The following is a 27,299-nucleotide window of genomic DNA, read 5'->3' on the forward strand; positions in this document are numbered from 1 at the left end:
CTGCTCACAGTCGCAACAGCGCTCGCAAACTAAATGAGCTATAGCCTACAATCTAAACAAATCAAATAAATTGCATTAAATTAAAAACAAACATGCAGATTATCTTACCTCAAAAATCAAGTCTTCAATACAGAACATGGCCATTCTTATGTCCAATAGTTTCCAACAGACTAATGAAAATAAAGTCGTTTTCAAACGAAAGCCAACAAGACAGCCCCCTAACATGGCTAAGAACAGTTTCTTACAGAGCATCGTGAAGAAAAATCACAGCATCCACAGTGGAAGGTTTTAATCCAGTCGTACTTTTTTCTTGAACTATTCCAGCTGCGCTGAATCACGCTCGCTATACTTCTGCTGCTGGCGGGGACACTAAAAACCAGAGGTGGACAGTAACAAAGTACATTTACTTGAGTACTGTACTTAAGTACACTTTTTGAGTATCTGTACTTTACTTAAGTATTATTTTTTCTGGAAACTTTTACTTTAACTTCACTACATTTGAAAGACAAATATCGTACTTTTTACTCCACTACATTTATGTCAAGGTCCTCGAGTAGAAAGTAGTAACGTCAGGGAGGATTTTGGTTGCATTTTGGTTGGAAATGAAAGTCTGGTTGACGTCAGAACTCGACTGATGTTGGTTTCTGACGTCAACCGATTTTCAACCACAATACAATGTCTGTCCAACGTTGGAGATTAACGTCACTGACATTGGATTCTGACATCAACATGATTTTAATTTTCAACTTGGGTTTGGTCTTCTAAATGTGAATTTTGTCATTGTTTTGGAACACACTAGCTTATAGATAACAAGGCTAACATATTCACACTAAAAGCCAAAAAACTGGATACAGCCATTTGGGTGTCCGAAACCATTGTGGACGTTATTAAGTACACTTATTCAATCCCACTACTGGAACTGTGCTCTAGAAATACAGTAAATGTGATATTGATATGAGGGTAGGCAGGCATAGATTCAGAGGCATAAGGTACTGTAAATTGGCTATTACATGCAACAATGCAACAATAATAAAAAAATGCATTGACATTTACTTTTATACTTAAGTACTTTTATAAATGAGTACTTCTGTACTTTTACTTAAGTAAAAATTGGTCTTTACAACTTTTACTTGTAACGGAGTAATATTTGACCAGTAGTATCTGTACTTTTACTCAAGTAAGGAAGTTGTGTACTTTGTCCACCCCTGCTAAAAACAGAGCGAGCCGGTCGCGCGAATCTTGGGTCGTGTTGCCGGGAATCGTGTGTGTGTGCGCGAGCGCGAGCAGACTGTCATGTCAGTCATATGTCAGTGTGATAGGTTTAAAACGTCTTTCTATGTTTGTTTTTCCATCGTCAACTTCTCATATTTAATTTTAATACATGTCTGAAATAGGCTATAAAAAGAAGGATAAGCCTAAAACAGGCCCGAGGCCCGGCCCGCGTGTGAACTATGACGTGAAACTTGGCCCGAAGCCCGGCCCTAGGGGCGTAAATAAGTCGGGCCCGTCGGGCTCGGGCTGAAATGCAGGGCTCTATTTTAGAGTCCATTTTGCCGTTTTCTTCTTCCTCAAGGTCCGGGAGGTCACTTTTGGTGAGAGGTATTGATCTTACTACTTTAGAAGTCCCTTTACACAAGGTTGTGCTCTACTCTGAATTGGTAGAGGGGGAGGTTGAGTTGGGGGTACGCCCTGCCCTCCCTGTTGATGGGGTGTCTGTTATATTAGGGAATAATCTTGACTCTTTCTCAAGAGGAATTAGTTAAGGAACAGCATGCAGATCAATCTTTGTCTTCGTTGTTTGAGCGAGCTGTTCCTGCTGAGTGTTTTGAGAGTGTGGCTCATGGTTATTCTGTTCTAAGTGGTTTGCTGGTGAGAAAATGGACACCCTCAACTAACATTTCACTGGGGGAACCATGGTTGCAGGTTGTTGTTCCTACCACCATTCGACAGCTGGTACTGAAGACTGCTCACGACATGTTGGGGCATTTGGGGGTGAGAAAGACATATCATCGCATTATGCGTCATTTCTATTGGCCTACATTAAAGAAAGATGTTGTGGCCTATGTTAAAACCTGCCATATATGCCAGATGACTGGAAAGCCCAATCAGATTATAAAGCCTGCACCTTTGCGTCCAATACCTGTTGTGGCTGGTCCTTTTAAACAATTACAGTTGGACTGTGTAGGGCCATTAGTTGGTGCTAAAGGTGGGTCTAAGTATTTGCTGACCGTAATGTGTCAGGTAACCCGTTATCCTGCTGCCTACCCAGTACGCTCTATTACTACTAGGTCAATTGTAAGGGCTCTATCTCAGTTTTTTTCTATATTTGGCATACCAAAGGTGGTCCAGACTGACCAAGGCTCAAATTTTATGTCCTGTGTCTTTGCTCAGGTTTTACGCCAGCTTCACATTAAACACAACAAAGCCTCTGCTTACCACCCTCAGAGCCAGGGTATCCTTGAACGTTTCCACCAGACACTGAAGTCCCTTCTCCGTGCTTACTGTATGGAGTTGGGACGTGACTGGGAGGAAGGTTTGCCATAGCTGTTGCTTGCCTCTAGTGAGGTGGTTCAGGAAAGTACAGGGTTCAGTCCTAAAGATTTGGTCTTTGGTCACTGTGCGTGGACCTTTGGCTGTCCTAAAGGATGGTTTGGACCTTAAGGAGCCACCAAAAGCCTTGTGTGATTATGTAAATGGTTTTAGGAGACGTCTTTATGAGGCGGGAAGGATGGCCCGTGAGAAGTTAACAAGCACTCAGTCTAAAATGAAGGCGGGGTTATGATAAGCGAACTCAGCGTCATGTTTTGGCAGTGGGTGATAAAGTGCTGGCTCTTCTGCCAGTTTTGTCATCTCCTTTCCAGGCAAAGTTTTCTGGCCCATACACTGTTGTCAGGAAGGTTTCAGATGTTAATTATGTATTTGCCACTCCAGACAGGAGGAAAAGTACCCAGTTGTGTCACCTTAACCTGCTTAAACCATATCACGAACGTTCAGATGCATTCAAGTGTAAAACTGCTGCACAGCCTGTAGCTCTAAGGGACGCTAGTCTGTCTCCTGGTTTTTCTGTTGTTTTCTCCGGTGGCAGCGCAGGAGCAATACTCAAATACTCCGACTCAGACCCATCTCTTAGAACATGATATAGATGTTGGTGATGTTTCCCCAATCAGGCAGCGGTTTTATCGTGTTTCTCAAGAGAAGCAGAAGCACATCGACACAGAGGTAGAGTACCTTCTCGACAATGGTCTGGCTGAACCTTCTGCATCAGCCTGGGCATCACCATGCCGTTTAGTTAACAAGCCAGATGGTAGATTTAGGATTTGCACCGACTATCGGAAACTTTATGCGGTTACAAAACCAGATAGTTTTCCGCTACCTCGTGTATAGGATTGTGTAGATCAGGTGGGTACCGCGACATTTGTTCGCAAATTCAATCTCAAGTGCCTTTGACTGACCGTGCAAGAGAGGTGTCCACTTTTATCACTTCACAGGGGTTGTTCTCCTATAAGGTAATGAGTTTTGGGTTACGAAACGCTCCTGCCACGTTCCAGCGACTGATGAACACCGTGGTCGCTGGTCTAGAGGGTTGTGCAGTGTATTTAGACGATGTGTTGGTCTTTAGTAATACTTGGGGTGGACACTTGGACTCTATTAGAGCTCTGTTTAAGCGCCTTGCCCAGGCTCAGTTAACTGTCAACCTCGCAAAGTGTAAGTTTGCGAAGATGACGGTGACCTACCTGGGAAAGGTGGTAGGCCAAGGACAAGTGTGTCCTATACGGGCTAAGACTTTGGCCGTAGACCAGTATTCGTCACCCCGAAATAAAAAGGAATTGATGAGGTTCTTAGGTGTGGTGGGTTTTTATCGTGTTACATCCAGCAATGTATGTATTTCTCCTGTTCTGTATTTCCGTGTCTTGTTGCTAGTCCTGCAGGTTCTGTGCTTAATTGATGGGATGTGCCAGCGCGCGAGGCGTGTCCCAGCCTGACGGCATAAAGAGGGTTTGAGCGGTGTGCGAGGAGAGCGGCGTGCGGGAGAGAGCGGTTTTGCTTTGTTGCTTTAAGTTGAATATCGGTTGTGTAACCTTTTGTGATCACTATATAAACGAAGATGACTTGACTTGAGGTGGTTTTTCAGGCAATTCAAAGAAGAAATATTTCGCAAAACTGCAAAGGCATCAGTTTTTGCGCATTTACAGTCACCTGACTTAGAAGGTGCGGTGTGTTCGGACAGAATACCAGACAGAGTTGTTTATTAAATTCATAAAAGACAAAATAATTACAGGAATACTGGATTCTAAACCTCAAAGAAATGCCACAATCAAGACCTCGGAGCAGAAATGAGTGAGAAACTCATATGTGCCGCTCACAGTATAAGGGTCTTTCCTTGCCATTAATGCTTGGTTAACACGCCTACGTCTCCTACCATTAATAATAATAATATCTAGTGCGGTGGCTGTGATATATAAACCAATCAACGTCCGTTGCCATGATTTTTTAAATGACTTATCGCGAGAGGAAAAAATTATGTTTATGTTTTAAAAAATTATTATTATGTTTTAGTCGCATAACATCGGTTAATGGAAACGGCATCATTAGTTTTGTATCAATATTTAGAGAAAAAAATGCAAAAGTTTTGCGCAAATCTGTAATGGAAACGCAGCTACTGAAGCAGTGTTAGAGTTAATTAGATATTCAGTGATTAACTGAGTGATGATTGTTTGATTATTGAAGACACCTGATGATAACAAGCAGAATCATTGAAGGAAAGAGAAACACAAGAACTACAACTAACTTCAACCACAGCTTTAGACGAAATCAACTGAAAAGACATTAAATCTCTCTTATTACAAACCAGACTGACTTTATTTCTGTCAATCATCTTCAGTTCTTTTTGAGAATCAACAGAGGTTTAGATGTTGATGTTTTATTGAAAATGTTTAAAGGTGTGTTTGTTAGCTTATTAGCTATCTAAATCTTTCTAGTTCTCAACATAGAAATATGAAGTCCATACCTTGCAGATATAGCATGCTGTCCATATTGTTCCTTAAACATCACTCTTTACCAATTAACCATAATAAAACACGCATTAGCCCGATCCTGTATCTTCCGGCACGGTTTGCAGTCAAAAACTTTCCTATTACCAATACACACATGTGGTCTCGTTGTTACCCAGGTGCCCTTAATATACAATATCAGAACGCCACCCAATGGACAAATATATAATTGCATGAAACTGGCTCCTACATCTACATTTTAAAGATGCATAACAGACAGTCTTAAAGTTGCAACCTTTAATTTTCTATTTTGTGAGTATGTGAGTTTATTTCACCAAAATCGTGTATTGTTCAGTCATTTCATGGTAACTTATAGGTATTGGGAGAGTTATTTGTTGTGTAAGTGTGTCCTCTATTGGAAAGAGGCTAGAGTGGTGGTCTTATACTGAATTTTGGCATTCCTTTCTCAGTCTGCATTCTACTTAACTGAGAGAGGTACTTGTTCTAGGGATGGGGAAATGAAGCCTCATAAATCACTGAGGCTTTCCCCTGACTGTTCCGGGAAAAGATTCAAAGCTTTGAGAGTGTCGAGAACAGCGCCATCTGGTGCTTATTTAAAATAAATAAGCCTCTATTAGAAGCTCTGGCAGATGAAGCAACCACAACACACTCCAAAGTTGCAATGTTATGTCTACAAATAAAAGCCTTACATGTTTGTGTTTGTTCATTTGTGTATTAAATAAATGCATTTTCTCTCCTCACAAACCCATCAACCAGACTGAGCTAACAATGACTCGTTAAATAAGATCTGGGGTTCGAGCCTTCTGACACCCAAATCGAAACACGCAAGTGATTGGACAGAAAGTGAGGCTTCATTTGTCGTCGATCACGTGACTCTAGTAAACCAATACACACCCCGATACGGGGCTTCACTAGAAATTGTGTCGCATGTGCGTATCGCACATCGAAGCTTCAGTGTCATACGTAACATCACTAACGTGTTCACATCAGTGCAATGTAAGCTTGAAAAATACCTGTTGTAACTTTAGTTTTAGTGCACATGGTAACTTGTACGTGTATTGTATGATGAGTGCACATACATCTAGTCAAGAACTTTGCTTTTTCGAGAGCTTAAGAAATTGCTAACATAGCTAACCTCGTGGTTTGTTTTGCTGTATGCTAGCGCTCCCCATTCTGTCTTCTTGTGATGCAGCCCACATGTTTCAGTTTTCCTTTTCCTTATGTTAGGCTGATTTTGATTGAAGATAGCATCCTGAACTTTTGCTCTCTTTGACATTGTACAGATATGTACTTCCAATACCAGGTTTAGAATATAATGTGTTAATTTAAAAGTTTTCTTGTATTGATTGATGTTGAAGATATAATCCTGAACTTTTGCTCTCTTTGAAATTGTACAGAATAAAGTGCCTTAAAGGGGTCATGACATGAGAAACCAAATTTGCCTTGATCTTTTGGTATATAAGAGGTCTTTGTACCATTAAAACGTCCTGCAAGTTTCATAGCTTAAGACTTCCTCCCCATTATAAACGAATCATTTATTTAATCAAGCTCTAAATACAGCTCGTTCTGGATCCATGGTAAGAAGTGACGTCACGGTACGAAGTGACGTACCCGCGTTTGCATATGACTGCCTCCGGCAAAAGACAACTACGCTTAAAGCGCAAGACAACTACGCTCATTTCGTATCGTTGTCGTGCCCGCGCGCCTCACAAGTGTTCAGTCGACGGACAGCGAGTGGGTCTGTGTACAGGGAAATGACGATGCCGCAGATGTGCTGTTCCTGGCTGTGGACAAACAACATCTTTGAATACGCTGCAAAAGATCCAGTCGTCAGGGAAAAATGGATGAACTTTATTTGTTTGCCGACGTCCCAGTCCATTTGAAGGATGACTGTATTGAGAACAAATCCCAAAATGATGCTGGCTTTGCCAGAAAACTGTTGCTCAAAGATAAGTCCGTGCCGACTATTCTGGGCTCAACAACGACGACGCAAACTGTAAGTAATGTATTTAAAACTTTAAACTACTTTTTAAATACGCTGATCCGCAAATGTTCTGGCTGGGGGCGTTAATAATTGATGCATAGGCACTGACGTTAGCCAATCATAACAGTGGGCGTTAACACTGAACTCTTAAAGGGGAAACACCCCCAAAACAGACTGTGTGAATCAGAGGATGAGAAACAGGGTGGGAAAAGGTCATAAATCACTACATTTTAAAAGTTTTTTGTAAAAAAAACTATAGTAATACTATAATTGCACCTAAGGGAACATAATAATAAAATAAAAAAAAACATGTCATGACCCCTTTAAGGAAAGGGATACTTCACCAAATAGCATTAAGCTTTGTATCAGTAGAAAACCCGGTAGTATTTTCGAATGACCGTGCTTTCCTCCCTCATGTCCTCCTGAGACGAGAGATGTATGTATTTTTTGCCTGGAAAACCCGCGTGCAGTGAAGTCTCAGGGGAGCGAGAGCAGCATCCATGCACCTCGTAATGGGCAAGGTGCTAGGGATACGTTGAATGGTAGAACTTTGTATTGATGAGCCTGCCCCTCGAAGGTGAATCTCAAGAATGGCCTGTGGCGAGGTGCTATATGGATGTGAAAAATAAGCATCTTTCAGATCCACTGAGAAAAACCAATCCCCTGGCCGAATTTGCGCGAAGATGTTTAGTTGTCAACATCCTGAACGAGCGCGTATAAGCATAAGCTTTGTTCAGATGCCTGAGATCTAGAATGGGTCTGAGACCACCATCTTTTTTGGGGACGAGGAAGTAGCGGCTGTAAAAGCCTGACTCGCTCATTGTCAAGGGAACAGTTTCTATACCCTTCAATAACAGTTTCCAAACTTCGGCGCGAAGCACGTGACTCATTCTGCTTTTCACCGATGTCTCGACCACGGCGCGAAAGCGTGGGGGTCTGCGGACAAACTGTAGCGAGTAACCTCGTTTTATTATGTTCAACACCCAATCTGAAATACCGGGGATGGCCTGCCAGGCCTCGGCCCGCATCGCGAGGGGTTGAATTATATCTGTGGTCGGGTCGCTTTGTGATTGGGACCTGGTTGCCCAGTTGTTTTGTGCTTGTGACACTGTAGGGACAGCGCTTTTAATAATAATAATAATTTGTTACATTTATATAGCGCTTTTTCTGAGACCTCAATGCTCTTTACATAGAAGGGGGAATCTACTCAACCACCACCAATGTGCAGCATCCACTTGGATGATGCGACGGCAGCCATATTGCGCCAGAACGCCCACCACACACCAGCTTACTGGTGGAGAGGAGACAGTGATTAAGCCAATCAGTGTATGGGGATGATTAGGAGACCATGATGGACAGAGGCCGAGGGGCAATTTTGGTCAGGATGCCGGGGTTACACCCCTACTCTTTTACGAAGGACATCCTGGGATCTTTAATGACCACAGAGAGTCAGGACCTCGGTTTAACGTCTCATCCGAAGGACGGCGCTCTTTGGCAGTATAGTGTCCCCGTCACTACACTGGGGCGTTAGGACCCACACAGACCACAGGGTGAGCGCCCTCTGCTGGCCTCACTAACACCTCTACCAGCAGCAACCTGGTTTTACCAGGAGTCTCCCATCCAAGTACTAACCAGGCTCAGCCCCGCTTAGCTTCAGTGGGCAACCAGTCTTGGGCTACAGGGTGATATGGCTGCTTATGTGTGGCGATGCGCACTGAATAGTGGGCGCGCGCTCTACATTCAGAGCACGCTCGACATGAGCCGGGGAGCGGGCTAATAGGGGAAAATCAGAACGATTTTGCGACGCTGTGTGAACTGTGCTTATGTGCAGGGGTGCAAACTGTGTGGTGGGCACACTGCCTACATTGGGGCGCTTGGGGATGAAATGGCGCATGGCTTGTGATGCCTTCTGTGCTTCAGTGTAGCGCTCTGCAAACTTTTCCAATGGTGGAAAAGAGTAGTAGTGTAAAAAACACACTACAATACGTAGATTCCAATTTCTCATTATTAAAATATTTAGCTCTGCTTAAAAAATTCAATACGGCCACTGACAAGTATGCATTAAAACAAAGAAAACGGCCAGCTAGTTGTAGAAACAGTGGAGTCGCAGCACCTGCCAAGATGCGATACCCCGTCGTCGCCGCCATTTTTTTCATGGGTTATGTTCTAAATCGTGGTTTTATTAAAGGTGCATAGATGTGTGGTTAGTGTGATGCATGCACACGCAAATTGATAAAAACTCCTCAGATTTGGGCTAATACCCTATATTCCACTCTACAAACTATCTCTAGTTCTATATGAACTAAACAATTGTGACAGCCCAGGCATATAGGCCTACTTGATCTGTAGTGCACAAGCACATAGTGGTGAGGTACGCTTAATAATATTTTTAAATAACTGTGCAGAAGACAGGAATTGAAGAGGCAACTAAGCATATATTATTATTTCTGTCAGGACCACTATCGTCAAATACGATTGACTATTAGTGTGACAATCAGCGTCTGGAGTGCCCGCGTGAGAAGGAAGGCACTCCTTCTTTAGTTTTCATTCCTCTTTATGTTTTACCCTGGACTGATTATGGTTGATTTTATGCACCTGTGTTTTATTATATTGTTTAGCGCACCTGTCTTAAGCCTGAGTGGCCCTTTGTACCAGTGCTCAGTATTGTATGTGTCTGACTACATTATCTAGCCTTGTTCCAGTTTCCTAGTATTCTAGTGTTTCGGTTCCCTGTTTATCTGCCTGTTCCCGGTTTCCCGTTTGCCTTATCCCTGCATGGATTTGATGTTTGTTTGGACTGCTTACCTGGTTTTGACTTCTGCCTGTTATCTCGTACCTGTTTCTGGATCTTCCTCTCAATGGCCTGCATTTGGATCACCACTGTCTGTTCCACGTGCAGTTTCGTGACAATTAGCATACAGTTTGGATTGGCATTATGGCTCCGTTCTGGGCGAGAACTCCCTGCGCATCCATGAAGCCTAGCATGGATAAGAGCAGGGAGAGCAGCAATAACCCCCCTTTGGGGTAAACAGAACAGAACCAACATGAATGTATGCAAATATATTTAATTCAAGATTTTAAAGTACAACATAATTTGAGGATTTATTCTGATTCAAGGGGAATGTGGATCAGCTGAGAGTCACTAACGTGACCTGCCAGATCTAACGCTACACTATCATTATAGTGTATGAATACTGTGATTTTAACTGTGATGAGTCGAGTGGCACCTAGCCGGGTTGGGTCGAATGGCGAGTCTCACTGGCAGCTGCCCCTGCCACGGAAAGATCTGACCCCTCTTAAGACTTTAGCAGTGTCACATTTGTGTCAAAAGAAGTCTGTTTCAGAAGTGTCGAGAAATAAAGAAAATGTCCCATAATAAATAAAGTGAGAGGAACATGTTATAAGACAACAAACCTGATTAAACAGCGAATCACACGAGAGGTTTGAAGCCTATATGAAAAGCGTGCGTAACCAGCGGCAGCATCTCAAGTCTCCATCAGTAATAAACTTCAAACACCGCTGAATAAACAGCGGCTCATGCGCTGTTCTCCGTCCATTCACGTGAGATCCTGTTCACCTCCTTACAGCTCCAACAACATACAATGGCCAGGAATGTAATTTAAATAATAAAACAATTCAATGTACAATATATAGGTATTGCAATAAAAATAGTGAAAGTGAATACATAGAAAATTGTCATTGATTTCAATTATACTTGTGGGTTGTGTGAATGTAAATTTTACATTTATTTACTTATTTTCATTACATTTATTACAATCTCTGTTTGTTGACAATACACAAGATGTTTTATAGTTCTTAGATATGTTAATAACAGTAACAGAGAAGCAAGCAGAAGTCCTTTAAGAGTCTTTATATTGTAAACACATAATTATGAAGAAATATCCGCCAATGTATTTAGAATCAGATTCATTGTCTTCAATGAATGTGAATTTAGTGAATTGAAGAAAGTGTTGATTTCCAGAGTGTTAATTTCCTTTACCACAACGACCTGTATATAAAACATTTGCTTATTACATCTCTTACCAATTTAATAATCAGTCCTATTTGTGCAGATTATTTTATAAGTTATTATAAGACTCACGTTTAGCATCGTTCACCTTCTGGATCACCGGTTCAGGAGTTTGAGACCATCGCAGTGTCACATTTGTGAATCCTCTATCAGCGAGAGCAGATCCCAGCTGAAAATAACATTCATACTAAAATTATTAGAACAGTGGCCAGTTGCATAAACCGCTTAGATTAATCTTACAAGTTAGTCATTCATTTTTTTCTTCAAGACTGTTAGCTACATTTGGCCTCAGAATATGAGGATATATGCTCAAATCTCAAAGAAATGCCTCAAACTTTATCACATCACTTGAATTCCATTCAACCTTCATGATTACTGTAAAATACCAGTAGCTCTTTAAGGTTGAATGTGTTTCTTTCTCTCACCTGTTTCAGAACATGTTCTCTCATTGAAGGGTCAGTCAAATCCTTGCTGGAGTTAAACTGCATTTTTACAAATGATCTTTTTAAAGCGGGACCTGAACAAAGATACATAGTTAACTTTGTGTTCCTTAAAACTCCTCACCATGTCTTGCAGACAAAAATATGATGTTGTTTTACCTTCTCCATAAACCTCCACCTCACAGAGAGTGAGTGTCTTCATGTCTCCAGGAATGATCAGATTCACATAACGTCCATCCATCCCATCACATAAGTAGTTGTAGGACCCTCCAGCTGGAATAGCAGGAATAACAGCACATCTACAGACAGAGAGAGAAACAGAAGAAGGAGATAGTGTGTTGAATCTTTGCATTTCTCTCATGTTCTTTCAACCTCAAGAGTCTCACATGGGATTGTTGGTGCCGTTGTTCTCCAAAGAGTTCCCGATGCGAATCTCCGCTCCGTTTATTTGCTCTGCACAGCAGTCGTTTCTGTTAGTGACGACCACTCTACTAACTCTGTAAATATGACGCAGATCCAGCCTCCACCACGGGTTAGTCTCATTAAGTGTTGAGGAGCATCCCATGTACAACTGCTGGAGACCTCGATTACCATCAATGGCCTTTTCAGCTAACCAGTTCCCAGATGTTGAAGACTGTGTAGCGGCACCATCTACTGCCAGATTTCCTGGGAAAATAATAAAGTTCTGACACGTCTTGACACTCAAAGTTTGAACATGCACTTGTGTGAATGAGATTTGAGAGCTACAGGATTATTGATGAACAACAACTTGAGGTGAATTGGGTAATTTCCACACCAACTTTTTTGTACTTCCCATGTTAACATTTTCCCCACTTCCTGTAGTTAGAATTAAACAAACACTGACCTTTCCTCACAACAGGGACACATGCATTTATCTGAATAATCTGACTGTAAGATGCCAATAGAGTTTGAATATTGTCATACTGGTTTGGAAGTATATGAATAAAGTGTAACAATTTTCAGTTTTGTATGGCACGATATATTGAAAAGTGTTCTTAAACAATGAAATACCTGCTAAATACCCATAGACTTCAACCTCACAGAAAGTAACAATCTTCTGATCTCCAGGAATATGGACAATCACATAACGTCCCTCCATCCCACCGCATGAGAAAGTGGCCTTGGCTCCAGATGCAATAGTAGAAATGACAGCACATCTATAGACAGAGAGATAATCTGTCATCAGTTTCTGTTCATCTGCAGCAACATTAATGAACAGTCAAAGAAAGCCTCACATGGGGTTGCTGTAAACGTTCAGAAAGTTCCCGACGCGAATCACTGCCCCGTTTATCCTGTAATAATAATAGCTGGTCAGTTTGTTAGTGATGGCTACTCTGTTCACTCTGTATACTTTCACCAGATCCACTCTCCACCACGGGTCGGTCTGAGTGCCAGTGTGGGAAAAGCTGTCAACTACACCATCGACTGCATATCCGGCATATCCGGTCCCGTATATGGATGACTGGGTGCATGTTTGCCTTAATGCTACGTTCTCTGAAAGAAGACCAGTAAAAAGACAGTTTTTATTAACTCTTGTTGAACATTAGGAAAGTGGGTCTTTAAAAGCATTTCTTTGAAATAAAATGCCTTAGTGTGTTTATCCGTTATCCATATCTGGGGTTCCCTTTCAGTCCCTCACGTTCGACGTAGTCGACTTGTAACAGTGTTAGCTGTTACTCTAGTATTTTTGTCATACTCACCAATAGGGGGTCCATGAGTGTTAGAACCTCTTGTATTTAAACGGGTAGTAGTGTCACAGGTCGGGGGGGCCAAAACCAGGCTGCACCCTCCCCTGAAACCCAGGACCACCCCGAGGAGCGTACCAGAAGGAACCAGACCGACAAAGGGATAAAAGTTGAACAAGTTTTATTAAGTAAAATCAGTCTAAAAGGAAAGTCTCAAGAGTTTCTTCTGTGTTCCCCCCACCAGGACGGGACCGGGCCCTGGACACCCAGGAAGGCGTGGAGTACTCTTCGGGCCGCACGGGCCGTGTCGCAAGATGAGGAGCCAATCAACGGTCCTCCTAGGTGGGTGCGTATTCCGCTAAGTAATACTTTCCCAAGGTTCCAGTAGAACTGGATTCTGTCGAGGGGCCGGAGGGACGCAGCACTGTGCGGACGGGCTGTTGGCCCGGGCGGGACCTTCTACCAGGAAGGTAGGTATACTCCACGCAGGTAGGAGGGGCTTACGACTGAGAGGGAGGCTTCAGTGGACCCGATGAAAGATGCTGCTAACGTCCCCTTTCTCCTCCGTAGGCGTCCCAGGAAGTCTCAGCAGAGAGATCAGTTGTCTATAGGACAAAGAGAATGATCAAGACAGGTACGTACTCTTTATCCGTTGGTGGGGGCTTACGGCTGAGAGGGAGGCTTCGGTGGAACCGATGAAAGATGCGGCTAATGTCCCCTTCTTCCTCCACAGGCGTCACCAGAAGTCTCCGCAGAGGGATCCGTCCTCTGTACAACAGGGTGATTCAACACAACATGCACAGCTCTCCAAGTTATAACAATAAATCTTCTCACTGGGCTCCGGGTTGTTAATTTAAAGACAGTGGTAGGCTTTCGGAATGGTGAGTGTACGGCGAATTAAGGTAATGAAACTTTCAATCCACTCTATCACCCCACTTCAAGCAATCATCGTGTAAACTCTCCACTTCAGGCACTGCATAACCACACTCGGTGAATTAAGGCCAGCACTCACCCCACGATCGCCAGCTCCAATGTCGAGCTGGATCAGGTCACACCCAGTAGCGAGGCGGTCAGGGTACTCTGTCACTAGCACGGGGAATCAGCACTTCCTCACCCACACTCAGAAGAGAAAGACAGGAGTTCAATGAATCACGCAATACACGCTCTCCCAAGCGGCGCGACACTCGTGCTTAGTTCGCTTTACAATTAATGTTCAATCTCGGTGCGGGTGCATGTATGCAAACAATATTCAGATCTTAGTACTTATCGGTCCTCCAAGGATAAAGCGCGGCTTGATCTTCACTGACTCTCTCGCAACAACATCTCATTCCTTCTCCCACATCCCTATTCAGGGCTATTTAATCGTGACTAGATCCATTCCACAGCCGAACAGCCAACCCCACAATAATCCTCAGTTACCTTCACACATCAGCCCAGTAGCAAGGGAAAATCCACTTCTCTCGAGGAACACGTCCAAAGGAAAGCACATCCGAAGAAGACAAACATCCGAGGGGTAGAACAGCACCCGAAGAAGAACCACATCCGAGGGAAGAACGCACAGGAGGAATCCACCACACTCCGAGGGAAGAACACACAGGAAGAATCGACAACACTGCCATGGCCTCTGTACTTCCTTTTTATAGGGTTGCCCCGCCTCCATAATCCTCTCGCAGATCGCCACATCAAACCCTCCGCACCAGATGTCAATCGGTCAATTAGTGTTGTTATTGTGACATACCGCGCAACCCGGAAGTGGGCCGGTGTTACAGCGACACCGTTCCGGGCGGAACACAATTCCAGCGGGAACTCAGTTCCGCTTCTCTTTCGTCACCTCGTGACAGTAGTATAGAAGAAGTCCGTTTGTTGGGAAGAGGGAAGCATGGTTTTATCTAGAACCTTTATTTAGAACCTTCAGGGAACGAGGGTTACATACGTAACCCAGCATCATCCTTAACTAAAACCTTTTTTAATTTTTTTATTATTACTTGAAAAGAAATAACCCAGACACCAAGCCAACATGGAATAAACATTGTTTTTCCATCTGAATCATCATTATGGTTGATGTTGAAATTGCAATGCAAAATAAATGTTGAATCACCATTACCATATCGATGAAAACCTGATGTTATTAATGTTGATGGCAACAATATTGGAACAACATTGATATATAGTTATCTTTAAAATTGATTAAGCATTGATATTTGGTTTACCGGGCAATCGCTGAATGTGTTGAAAAGTCATTGATTTATAGTTGACCGGGAAACGACGCTGTTGTTGAAGATTCATCGGCATAGTTGTGCGGGAAATATGGTTGAAAATGCATCGATATATAGTTGACCGGGAAATATGGTTGAAAATGCATCGATATATAGTTGACCGGGAAATATGATTGAAAATCCATCGATTTTTGGTTGACCGGGAGATCAACACTCAACGTAGCTACTGCACGTCTGCACCGGACACAGCTCATTTCTGGACCTTGGCACACACGTACAGGTAAGCTTGCTGTTCGATATGAATGAATTGTACCAAATCAAATACTGTTAGGTTGATCGTTAACATGATGGTTAATGTAGTAACGTTAACCGACGGAGTGCTGCAGTCACTGAAATAGATTTTTGTTTTACCAATGTGTCAAAATCTGCCAAAAGTACTTGATCTCTTCTAGGTTATAAAGTTAGCAAAACCTCATTGGTCCAGTAACGTTACGTCTATTTTTGTGACAGCTAGCTCAAAATACATGTCTGTACCCATTGCTAGTGTCGTGAAATCTATTAACACAGCAGCACCGCTATTTCTTCTGACCGCCGGAGAACACCGGCGAAACCAACGCTAGCATAGTGCTCTATCTAGCGCTAGCGCTACCCACAGCAGTGACCGCGGCGGGCCAGAATTACACAAATAGCCTTATTATTAGCCTGTTTTTGCGGTGAGATTTATGCATATTCATCCATTCCTCCATAGGCAAGACACGGCAGGCAAAAACATCGTTTTTTTTCACTGGTCAATTTTGAGATTTTGGGATAGGCCTATATTTGTCTTCAATAACATGTCTCCTTTCAGACTTGTGGTAAAAAAAAGTCCAAAATACACATTTAGGTCTTTATTTTATTACACTTTGTCTATTTGCGTCTGTAGATTTCTCAGAAATTCAACAAAAGTTGGCAATCAACGCGCTGCTCCGTGATCTCTGTGTTCTTCCTTTAATCTCACACACCGTTAGCGCTCTCTCCTGTACAATGCTGTCGGATCCAAATATGGTCATTTCCTTTTAATCAGCAACCAATCGTGAACGTATAATGGGCATTTAACCTTAAAAGCGAAATTTCATTGGCTGATGTCAATGTCTGACAGCGTGATTGGTCCAGATGCATCACGTGACGCGCTCTGACATTTAGATGTGTGTTTCTGACCGTTTTTCTGCTCAGTTAAAGGCCATAAATGCTGTGTTTATAAGTTTTGATGTGATTTAGGTGGTTTGTATTGTTGTTGCTAATGATTTGATAAGATATTGTGTCCAAGTGATCTGAGGGCGCGAGCGCATCCTGGTGTGTGACGTGTGCGCAGACTGGTGCATAGATGTATACACTAGATGTCGCCTTGGCTACGGCAGTTCATTGCAACGAATGTCTTTAATGCGACTTCTAGTGTATATATATCTATGCACCAGTCTGCGCACACGTCACACAGAAGGAAGCGCCCGCGCCCTCAGAGTACTTGGACATGGCTGTGTTACAAGAGGTAAAAACGATATAAATACCGTTCGTTTTCTCACACAAACCGCTCGTTTCGTGTCTTAGGCCATCAATGTGTACTTACATTTACGAGTCATTAAATCATGTTTAATTTGGACTTCTCTGTGTGCATGCTCTTTGAGGTGGACCCATAGACATCATATAGATAGACGCCCTATCGACCGCGACTGCCTATTAGCGCGGTCGAGCCGTGGGGCCGCCATCTTACACCGGTCACCCGCTCCACTCAGTGTAATCTGTATGGCCGGTGCAATGAGCTGTCAGCGCATTTAATTAATCATACCTCACTGAATACCCAACTGATTTTCACGCGGGGTTTTTTTCTGCAAATGTCATTCATGTAGCTATGATACAGGACACATGGTTCGGCATATTTTAATATTCATAGTAGGCTTAACATAATATTCTGATATCAGATATAAAGTGACCAGACGTCCAAAATCTAAATATGTGATGTAGGATATAAGGTATTTTATAAATCATACACTGTAAATATGATAAAGAAGCAGAAACAGATAGTTTCAGTAAAGTAAGATATTTTAATAAGTTGAAGAAACAATAATGATGTGACACACACATACACATACACATACACTTACTCTCTCTCACACACTCACACACACTCGATTTGCGCATCGCCGTCATGTGTGTATTAAAGTTAACGTTACACAGGTAAGTTAAAGTTATTAACTTACATAGATTGCTTCCTGATATCACGTGCGCAAACACAAATAACCTATATGTATATATGTATACTACAGGGCCGTTGAATGCTTGTATCTGATAACCGAGAAGCTCTTATAATTATTACTTTACCCAACCTCTCCATGCGAGTGATGCAGTAAACACAGCCTAGCTAACGTTAGCTGGCTACGATTTCTGTACAGTAATATCGAAGATCCTTGCTCCTTCTCAATTATCTGGTAATATTCTATTCACAAAATACAACCAAAAGTACGGTAATGTTAAAAATTACTTGTGAAAAGTTATCCCGGGCCCTATATTGCGATGGTCCGCCGATTAGAACAGGAAAATGCTCCACAGTGCTCTGGAATCTGACTGCTGCTAAGCAACGAAACTAGGAGTACGACCGGTTTAAGATGGCCGCCGTATTTCTCGGTGCCCAGCGGCCAATAGGGCATCTAGTCTCTATATAATATCTATGGGTGGACCCCATAGACCTGCATGATATGACTGTCAGACAACAACACTGTGGAAACATAGACACCTACATCTTGGATGCCTTTGAGGTAAGCTAAAACATATCAAAAATTAATTTCAAAGTGAACTATCCCTTTAACTCCAGGTATCGAAATCTGGAACCGAACAACATGTCATTTTTCGATACTCGATAGTATCAAGGCAATTCGGTCGGTACTTAAAAAGTATCGAGACTCGGTACCCAGCCCTAAACGTGATTCAGAGAGAGAGTGGTGCGTGGGCCAATGCGTGACATCATTTGTCCAGCTGAAGGCATGAGCGGAAAATACATGGGCGCGCACAAATTAGTCAAGTCAATTGGGCTATTAAGACTTGGGTGTGAGGCGTTTTGAGGGAAGGATATGCCACACACACTTTTTTTCTACATTTCTAGGCTACATGGCTAGGTTATCAAGTTTAGCCTATATCATTCACAGGCATAGGCTAATGTTAAACTGAAATGTACTGGTGCCATGCACTACGGCTCTGACGCTGATGCATGCTGGGATTCTGGGAGAACTTTGGGGTTGTTTCGTGTGTGTTATGCCTCATTTACTGTTGTACGTGTTTTAGTGTAGCAGCGTGATTACCCTTTTAATTCTACCCCGTGTGTGACCCTTCGTGTTTGGGTGGCTGCGTCCACCCCTGTGTGTGTGTGTGTGTGTGTGTGTGTGTGTATTTGACTTTCCTGCTATGTGTAGGCTACTGTGTTCGTGCCATGTTCTGCTCGAACAAAAACTGATTGAACAAATCATTGAATAAATCACAGTAACATACTTTTACTTGTATTCTAGATGCCTTGACTCAACGTCTTACAACGGCAAACAACTATGACTTTGCTCAAGCTGTCCAGAAGTGGCTGCGCTACGCCCCAGACCGAGCGGGAGGAGCTGGAAGACAGACGCAGCAGGAGTAGCACGTTAAAAAAAAATTTTTAATAATACAATAAAAAAAAATTTATTTTTAAAGAATGCGTGGGGTGTCATTTGTGCTAGTCTAGGTTATAGCCTAAAGGTATAGTTTCTATTTTCTATATTTTGCTAGCCCATCCTGGCTGTCGATAAAGCAGGATTATAGCCTAATAATAATGTTTTTAATATTATATTAAAATTACAGACCTTCAGATTAAACCTGTGGTGTACTAAAACACCATTGAAGTTTTGTTGATATGCTGGGATTTCAACATTGTTTCAATATCCATTGTAATCGAAATACCATTGAAATTCTGTTGATCTCTAGGTATGATTTAAACGTTGTTTCAATGATAATAGAGGGTGCAACATGATGAAGAATCAACATCAGAGTTCGACGTTGATTCAATTACTTTATCGTTGACAGCGGGATGTTGATTTAACATCGTTTCAATTACTATTTGCTATCTGGGAAACAACTGAATAGTGGAAGTAATAAAATAACTCAAACTTAAAAACTATACAGACATATATAAATAAATAAAAATGACAAAACCAACAAAATTACTAAAACTTTTAAAATTAGAGTGAAAACAAAAAATATAATAATACTGGTGTTTTATGTGGTTTGGGAAGAAAAAGTCCCTGAAAAAGATAAAAATGCCCCTGGAAATTAAATCCAAATGGCATACTAAAATCTGGCATATTACAGTAATATCTGGCAGTTCAGACAAAAAGAAGAGAATAAAGATAAAAACCTATTTGAAACCAAATAGATGCTTACCTTCTGCTCCATTCACCATTTCTTGAATCAATAAAAGCCCTGAGTAAAAAACAGATTCAAATGAGTTCACATAACCAGGTTCTGCAGCGTTTTGAATTCAAGTAAAACAGGTGTATGTTTGTTGAGTAATTTACAACGCCTTCAAACGCGGCTCAACCAATCAGAATCAAGGACTGGAACTAACCGTTTTATAATGTAATATAGTCACTAATAAAGCGCAGATCATCTGAATGATAATGGAATTGTAAAACATAGATCTGTGTATTAATGGCCAAGCTGGAGGAAATTAACAATAATCTGCAGCGTGCACAATACTGTCACTGAAGCGGGACCCAAAGATGCTCCTGTGAATCACGACTTTCTTGAGGAATCATTTGCATAGACAAATGAGCACTGATTTCAAGATTTGTTTTGTAAAGCAGACCTAGAATAACATTCCAGAGATCCAGGGATAAAGTGAATTTACAATGTATACATTGAGAGACGTATTTCATGCAAACCATGATAAAAGTAACATGCTTGGAAAGAAAATGTGCAGTAAATCCACAGCAGAGAGCGAGATGAGTGCAAACTATTCTAGAAACATAAGACAAAATGATTGTTAGACAAAAAAAATATATATATTTTACATTTTCAAATCGATTTTTTTGACATTAGACAAAAAAAAATGTCCAGGGTGCTCAGGGAGTTCAATAAAAAGTGTTTGAAGGTGCTCTTTGGGGTCGGGAATTCAAATAAAATGTAGAAAAGAGAAGATCCAAGGCAATCTTCTTCAAAATTATTTTAAAAGCCTTTATTTAACTGGCTATATCATAGTAGAAAATGTAAAAGACATTGGGGAAAAGCAACCCACGCGTAGCGGCGCAAACAGTCTTCCTCGGGGTGTGCTTTCCAAACCAACAATTTCCTCTTTTATACTAGAAACATAGTTTGAAAACATTACTGAACGAAAGGGAAGATTACAGTGTTACTATTAGTGTGAATGTAATAAAATAGCAGATGCATGTATGTTGTACGTTACCCAGTAAGATCCACAGGGACTTGAAGAGCTTCTTCATGTTGGATTAAAGGCGTTTGTCTTTCTTTAGTGATGGAGAGTGTGTGTGAGTTATATATGTTTTATGGAGGATGAGCCATTTAAATGTGCATCACATGATCAACCTTGTCTCTCCTCCCTTCTGTCTATATCACTCACCTACCTCTCTCTCTCTCTCTTCCCCACACACACAACGTAGAACATATAGGAGTTTTCCGTTAAAATTTAGTTAATCTATGGTACACAATTTGATTTATGGACCAAAAAGAGCAAAAATGGTCCAAAATACATACAGACTAAATAACAGAATAAATGAATCGCATCCCTCAATGGATATAATAGCTATCAGGAGCAGGAGTAATCAAATAATTACAAAGAGAAATGTAAAAAATATATAACAGCAAGCTATATTTTATAGGGTTTGATCAAAATGTATGTGTTGACTCCTATCCAACATTTCAATGTAGTTTAAACCAAGAATTTTGATTCTGCACTCGGTTGCGGAGTTATTTGCTAAAATGTAAAGATTCTTATTAGTGCCAACTTGAAGCAGATTTTCACAAAATTTGGTACATTTGTTCATCTACACCTATTTTTTTTTATAAAGGTAGGCCATTCAGATATGGACGCTCCACTGAAATTGTATTGGCTGCTGGAAGTCATATTAGAGAATATGTTAGGACGTCCGCCAAATATGGCAAAGTATGCACATTTCCAACTTCATTGATCATACGGTTGCAGAGTTATAATGATTTTTCAGTTGTAAAGCCCCCTAGTGGCAGAATTGTACAGAACTTGGTGTGTATCCTCAGAATGTCCTGTTGTATATGTGTGCCAAGTTTCGTTAAGCTTGGACATTGTGTTCAGTAGCTTTAGGTCAACATGTAAAAAATTGGCGTTGCCTGACCGATTTATTAACTTATAACTTTGCAATGCGTCGACAAATCAAACCAATATTCACTGGACGTTTAGGACTGCTCAGGATTTCATGGAAATCTTGTGTATCTTTGGCTTAATGCTTGTCTTCATCGTCTGAATAAATGAAAGGTAAATGTTCTCTCAAGTATCATGTGCCTGTAATCTAAGCCATTCTCTTCTCTTTTTTAAACCAACTTGCTTGGTCTAGATCTACAATCTCTCTCCATTTGCACTGGACTAATTTAACTGCACTCTAAACAAGGACGGATTAGGAACTGAGAGTTTGCAGACTTAACTGCTAGACGGCCAAAAGTTGCACACTGAATCTTTTAGCAAAACCTGGAAAGACTCAAACCGTTTCAGTGGAGAAGATCTAAGTTGTAGATCATAGCTGGGGAGTGGATCATAATACTTGAGGTGACTTGTTTCTACATCTCCTTTGACTATTCCCTCATGTGTAATTCAGACTTGAAGTAAAGGGCACAATGCAAATCAGTTTGTGTAAGCGAATTCCTGTACAACCAGAGCAGAGATACTCAAATGATGAAGCAGAGCTGGATAGTGAATAAAGAAGAGTTAATCCCACTCAATTTACAATCAGTTTTAAATTATGCAGCAAACCACAACTACAGCTCTATATGTATAAAAATACCAGATTTCTTTTATTTTCATCACATCGTCTATCAAAATGGTTAGATTATGAAACCAACAGTAGATGTGAAAATCATGCTTATTGTTGAATCACGGAAGCTATACCAGATATTTTGCCAAGATATTTCTATGTATTATACATGTCAGACAGAGAGAAACATGCATTTAATAATGGCTATAGGTGAGGTGGTCTCCATTCCAGATTTCTCTATTTCCCATTTCTCTATCCTCTCACCCCATCATCTCTATGTTTCCTCCTTCCTCACCCCATCATATGCCATCTGTAAATGGTTTCTTGGTGTTTTTCCTTCCTCACCCCATCATCATGCCTTTATGTTTCTCTGAGGAGGTACTGTACGATTGAGCTTATATACAACACAGAGCGACTTTCAACTTCCTTGTAAGGTAGCAAAACATGTTGCTTATGTTTAAAAATGGAACGTATACCTCATGCTTACACATGGTACAATCCACTATCCCTCTGTGTTTACGTCAGTGGTACATTTGCATCAGTTGAAACCATCCTTTCCTTGTAAAGAACATGTACACATTTGATGTATGATCATCACTGGAACATCTCTGCTCAGTTGCACACATACCTCATCCCAGACCTCTGCTCACACATGTACAAACATACTCTGACTTCACAAAATACATTATGAAATTATTATGGAAATGAATAAAGAAACATAATATAAAAAAATAACATTAAACAGTAAAATTTCAGTCTTTGACAACAATGTGAATTCAACATGTCAATTCATTAATACAATTTCCAGTATATCTCAACTACCTTTAAATCACATGTAAATATCTTCTATATGTTTTACGTTAAGTCTGGTAAAGTTGTTAAGAATGGTAAAGTTGTTAAGAATGGTAAAGTTAAGATTGGTGATCTACAGTTTTTGTTAAATAAAGAACTTCATTAATGATAAATGGCGAATGTGGCAAGCATGTCAGAAGGCTGCAGTTTTGCTCCTCGTTTGTATCCATCTCTAGAGAGAGACAGAGAGATAGACAGATAGTTAAAGACAGTCAGTGTGATTTTAGTAGACATGGAAATCTCTACTGAAATAGTTTGAATGTAATTTTCAATGTAAAACAAGTGTCAACACGGCCGCGTCACTATCAAGCTTTAACAGGGCAGCACAGACTCATGAAACAAGCTTTACAAAGTGAAATAATTCCACCGCCTTTCTTGAAACAGCAGAAGTTGTGCATCAGTGATCATCTGTAGGCTTCATCATGAAGACTGTTTCCATCTTTGTGCTGTTAGCAGGTGAGTTTCACTGAATTTGGAAATGATCAGTTTCCCCCAAATGTTAAAAATGGGAGCATTTATCAGACATTATCATATTATTGTAAAATATTATTAACGATATTGCATAATTATTAGATGCATAGCCATTGCGAGGGCCATCGACCACACAAGGCCTCGCGCCAAAATAAAGTGACAAGTGACGATGTAGATGCAAAAGTTTTTAACTTTATATGTTTGTCCTTTGAAAGCCGATAACCAGAGCTAATAGTGAGACTGTATCATGATGCTGTATTATTCTGCTTGTAAAAAAATTGATTATGCAGTACAACCGCTACTTTTCAGGAAATGGAAAAACACTTTAAAATACTTAATGTGTTGTCAAAGTTGATATTGTGGCTTTATATATAGTCAGACACTTGCATTTGTCATTATATTATGAAGATTTCACCAAAATCAAGTGAAGTTACAAAGTTTGTGACCATCGGACATCTGAGGCACTAAGTGTGTCGCATTAATTTCATCCATTTGCAGATTATAACGTTTATTGAAGCAATGTGGGTGCTCAGTTTTTTCTGTCATTTGGCCAAAATCTCATGTTAATAAAGATGGAGTGAGACACACAGGCTATTTAAGAATATTCAGTACTTGCTGTGACTCAATGATAAATGCTAAACTCTCCGCTCCTCAAATACACAAAATTAGGTTTGAACAGTGACGGTTTTATTTGAACATTGGTTATTTATTTTTGCATATGGACGATGAGAGTTACGTTGCACTTTTGCTATCAAAACTAATACGTGTCTGTAGATTTGAATTACAAAACATATCTTTAAAGGCTGAGTTTTTTCTCCACTTCAGAAACACTTACATACAGCAGAATTTACAGGTTTATTCATATCTATATTCTGACGGTTTTTACTGAGGGGTTTGTTCATATATCATTTGTTTGATTTTATACAACATTTTATGCCTATAAACATGGTGAAATATATATTTTTTCTGACTGTTGGCAGTATTTCCTGATTTATGAAGCGATAAATATAGTTCCATTCTATAAAAACCATTAACTCTAATATTGACCTTGGCTTTATCCAATGTTCAGATTTATGTTCTGGAAATTTATGGAAAGTAGTGCATATTTAATTAGATAATTTATTAGAAACTTTCCAGGAAACTTGTTATACAAATTATATATTTATATATATATTCTTAATCAACTGGGTAAGTATGGTGATATCTATTAGTATTTAATTTTTTTACCCTGTTCACCTGAGGCGTCCTGCCTTAAAATACTTGACCTGAATTTGACATTTTGGATTTAAAAAGTAAATGTCTTTAAAACAAATGAATATTTCTCCACAGCTCTGAGCGCCTCGTGTGTTTTACTTTTATCCTGGAAACGTGACCTGGCCCGAGGCTCAGAAATACTGCAGACAGAATCACACAGATCTCGCCACCTTTGACGACCAGACGGATTATGATCAACTCTTAAAAACTGTACCCGCAGATTTTAAAGGAGAAATGTGGATCGGACTCTATCGTACGAATGTGAACGCTCCCTGGATCTGGTCCGATCAGAGCAAATCCACGTTCAGATTGTGGGGTCTCGGACAGCCAGTTGGCGTGTCCAACTCAAACTGCTTTTATCTGCTACACTGGTGAGGTTTCTTTATAAGGCACATTTTTAAAAAAAATTAAATGTCTGGATTTGTTTATTATTTACCAAAATGTGCTTATTATAGCAGCACCTATAGAGGGATGGGAGTGTGTGTGAATGTCTGTGTGTGGAATTAGTGACAGTTTTAGATCATCATCCATGAACCCCTAAACATAAAATATTCAGAAAGGCTTCAAAATCTCACAAACATCACAAAAAACTGGTCCAGCTCAGCCTGGACCTTTGCTCTTTAAAAATCTTTTAAGATCCTGTAACTGAGATTATACACACAATACTGCAGGTTGCAATATAAACATGAATACATTACGTGATTGTATTTTCCTCAGAGTATTCTGTATGTGTGAAGAAGAGAATCATTGCAAGACTGGAGGTGAAATCAAATCAACATGTGAATGATCCTTCGGTGAAGGCAGATATTCTGGTGAAGGTGAGTTCATAATGTACAGTTTGTTGAAAGTACACTGATAGCGGAAGAACTTGCCAAGAGTTTCGAGTCATAAAAGTGTGTTTGTGTTCTTCAGATAAAGCAGACACTGAAGGAGAAGGGACTGACAGAAGATGCAAAACTGTTGTGGAAAAATCAGTCAGATGGAAATGTCTTACAGAAGAACCGGAAGAGTGACGCCACTCAACAGACTTGCCTTTGAAAAGTGACGAAATAAAACTTTATTTAGAAAATAACTATAGTATATTATCATAAAAAATTATTTGACAATTACTCACTAATTTGAGCTGATTATGTGAATGATTGTGCAATGTTTGAAAGTGTATTACCACATCTTTAAGTAACCATAACAATGCAACATTAATAGTAATATAATTTATAATAATAATATTACAAAATCCATCAAATTATGCCATATGCCATTTTTCAGTAGATCTGGTCTTAAATAGATATTAATATTGGTTAAAAAAAAGAAAAAACTATCCATACAGCCAAGCCAGGACAGACAACACGATCTCATGAAAGTGTGAATCTACCACGACCGAAGCTCCAAACAAAACCATATCTCAAACATCTGACCATCAAATACGACTGACGACTCGACGCCTGTGAAGAGACGACCCAACGCCTGTGAAGAGACGACCCAACGCCTGTGAAGAGACGACCCAACGCCTGTGAAGAGACGACCCAACGCCGGCGATATGTTATGCCCTAAATTAATACATGAATAACTAACTGTATTTTTCTATGTACATTTCTGAAATGCATTTTCTGTAAAGCTGCTTTGAAACAATATGTATTGTGAAAAGCGCTATACAAATAAATTTGAATTGAATTGAAATACTTCTGATCAACACCAATGCTCATTATAGTTCCCTTTAAAACATGCCACACATTTGGCTTCACAATGAGTAGAAGACTGCAATTTCTACAGAGACAATGCACCCTTAATGGTACAGCGATTAACTTTCACTGTAATGGAGGATAGTGAGAGTGCGAGGGCTTTAGATACGGCTCTGTGTGTGACCAGTGGAGGAAAAGAGTGAAAAGTCTATTAAGAATTTTCCCAAACACTCTTTGTTTTCTTGACAAAATGGCACTCAAACCAATCAATTAATCTGAACTGTTTTATGATTAAACAAAGCATAGTATGTGAATAGTAAAGATTATTAGTTTTTTTGGTAACACTTTATAATAACTGCACGCTATTAATCATTAGTTAAGCATTAGTAAACAGTAAATTCATAATTTATAAAGCATTAATATACATTTAAAAGCAGTTTATAAATACAGCTATAAATGCTTTATTCTTGATTTATAAGCATATCTATTTGTAATTTCAAAATGAAGTATAGCATTATTTACAAACCAGTTATTTAAGAGTTGTCAGTGATTCATAAGATCACTTAGAAAGTTTAAGTAAATCTAGTAAATGCCGGTAGTTATAAAGCATTTAGTAGTGGTGAGTTAACTATTTTTGTGAGCTCA

At 40.3% G+C, this 27,299-nt stretch overlaps 1 protein-coding gene across 1 annotated transcript; it reads right to left on the minus strand.

The window, feature by feature from the left end:
* Nucleotides 1–10,720: 10,720 nt before the first annotated feature.
* Nucleotides 10,721–20,978, minus strand: LOC306993182 (uncharacterized protein). Its single transcript, XM_079602797.1, has 9 exons — nt 20,844–20,978; nt 19,823–19,861; nt 12,723–12,981; nt 12,499–12,644; nt 11,853–12,132; nt 11,626–11,765; nt 11,452–11,543; nt 11,099–11,195; nt 10,721–11,005 (listed from the first exon to the last, which is right to left on the minus strand). Exons 1-9 carry the CDS (start codon nt 20,878–20,880, stop codon nt 10,983–10,985), a joined length of 1,113 nt encoding a protein of 370 aa, XP_079458923.1. The 5' UTR covers nt 20,881–20,978; the 3' UTR covers nt 10,721–10,982.
* Nucleotides 20,979–27,299: the final 6,321 nt, after the last annotated feature.

This window comes from Phoxinus phoxinus (genome assembly GCF_949152265.1).
Source record: "Phoxinus phoxinus genome assembly, chromosome: 2".
NCBI classification, from domain to species: Eukaryota; Metazoa; Chordata; class Actinopteri; order Cypriniformes; family Leuciscidae; genus Phoxinus; species Phoxinus phoxinus.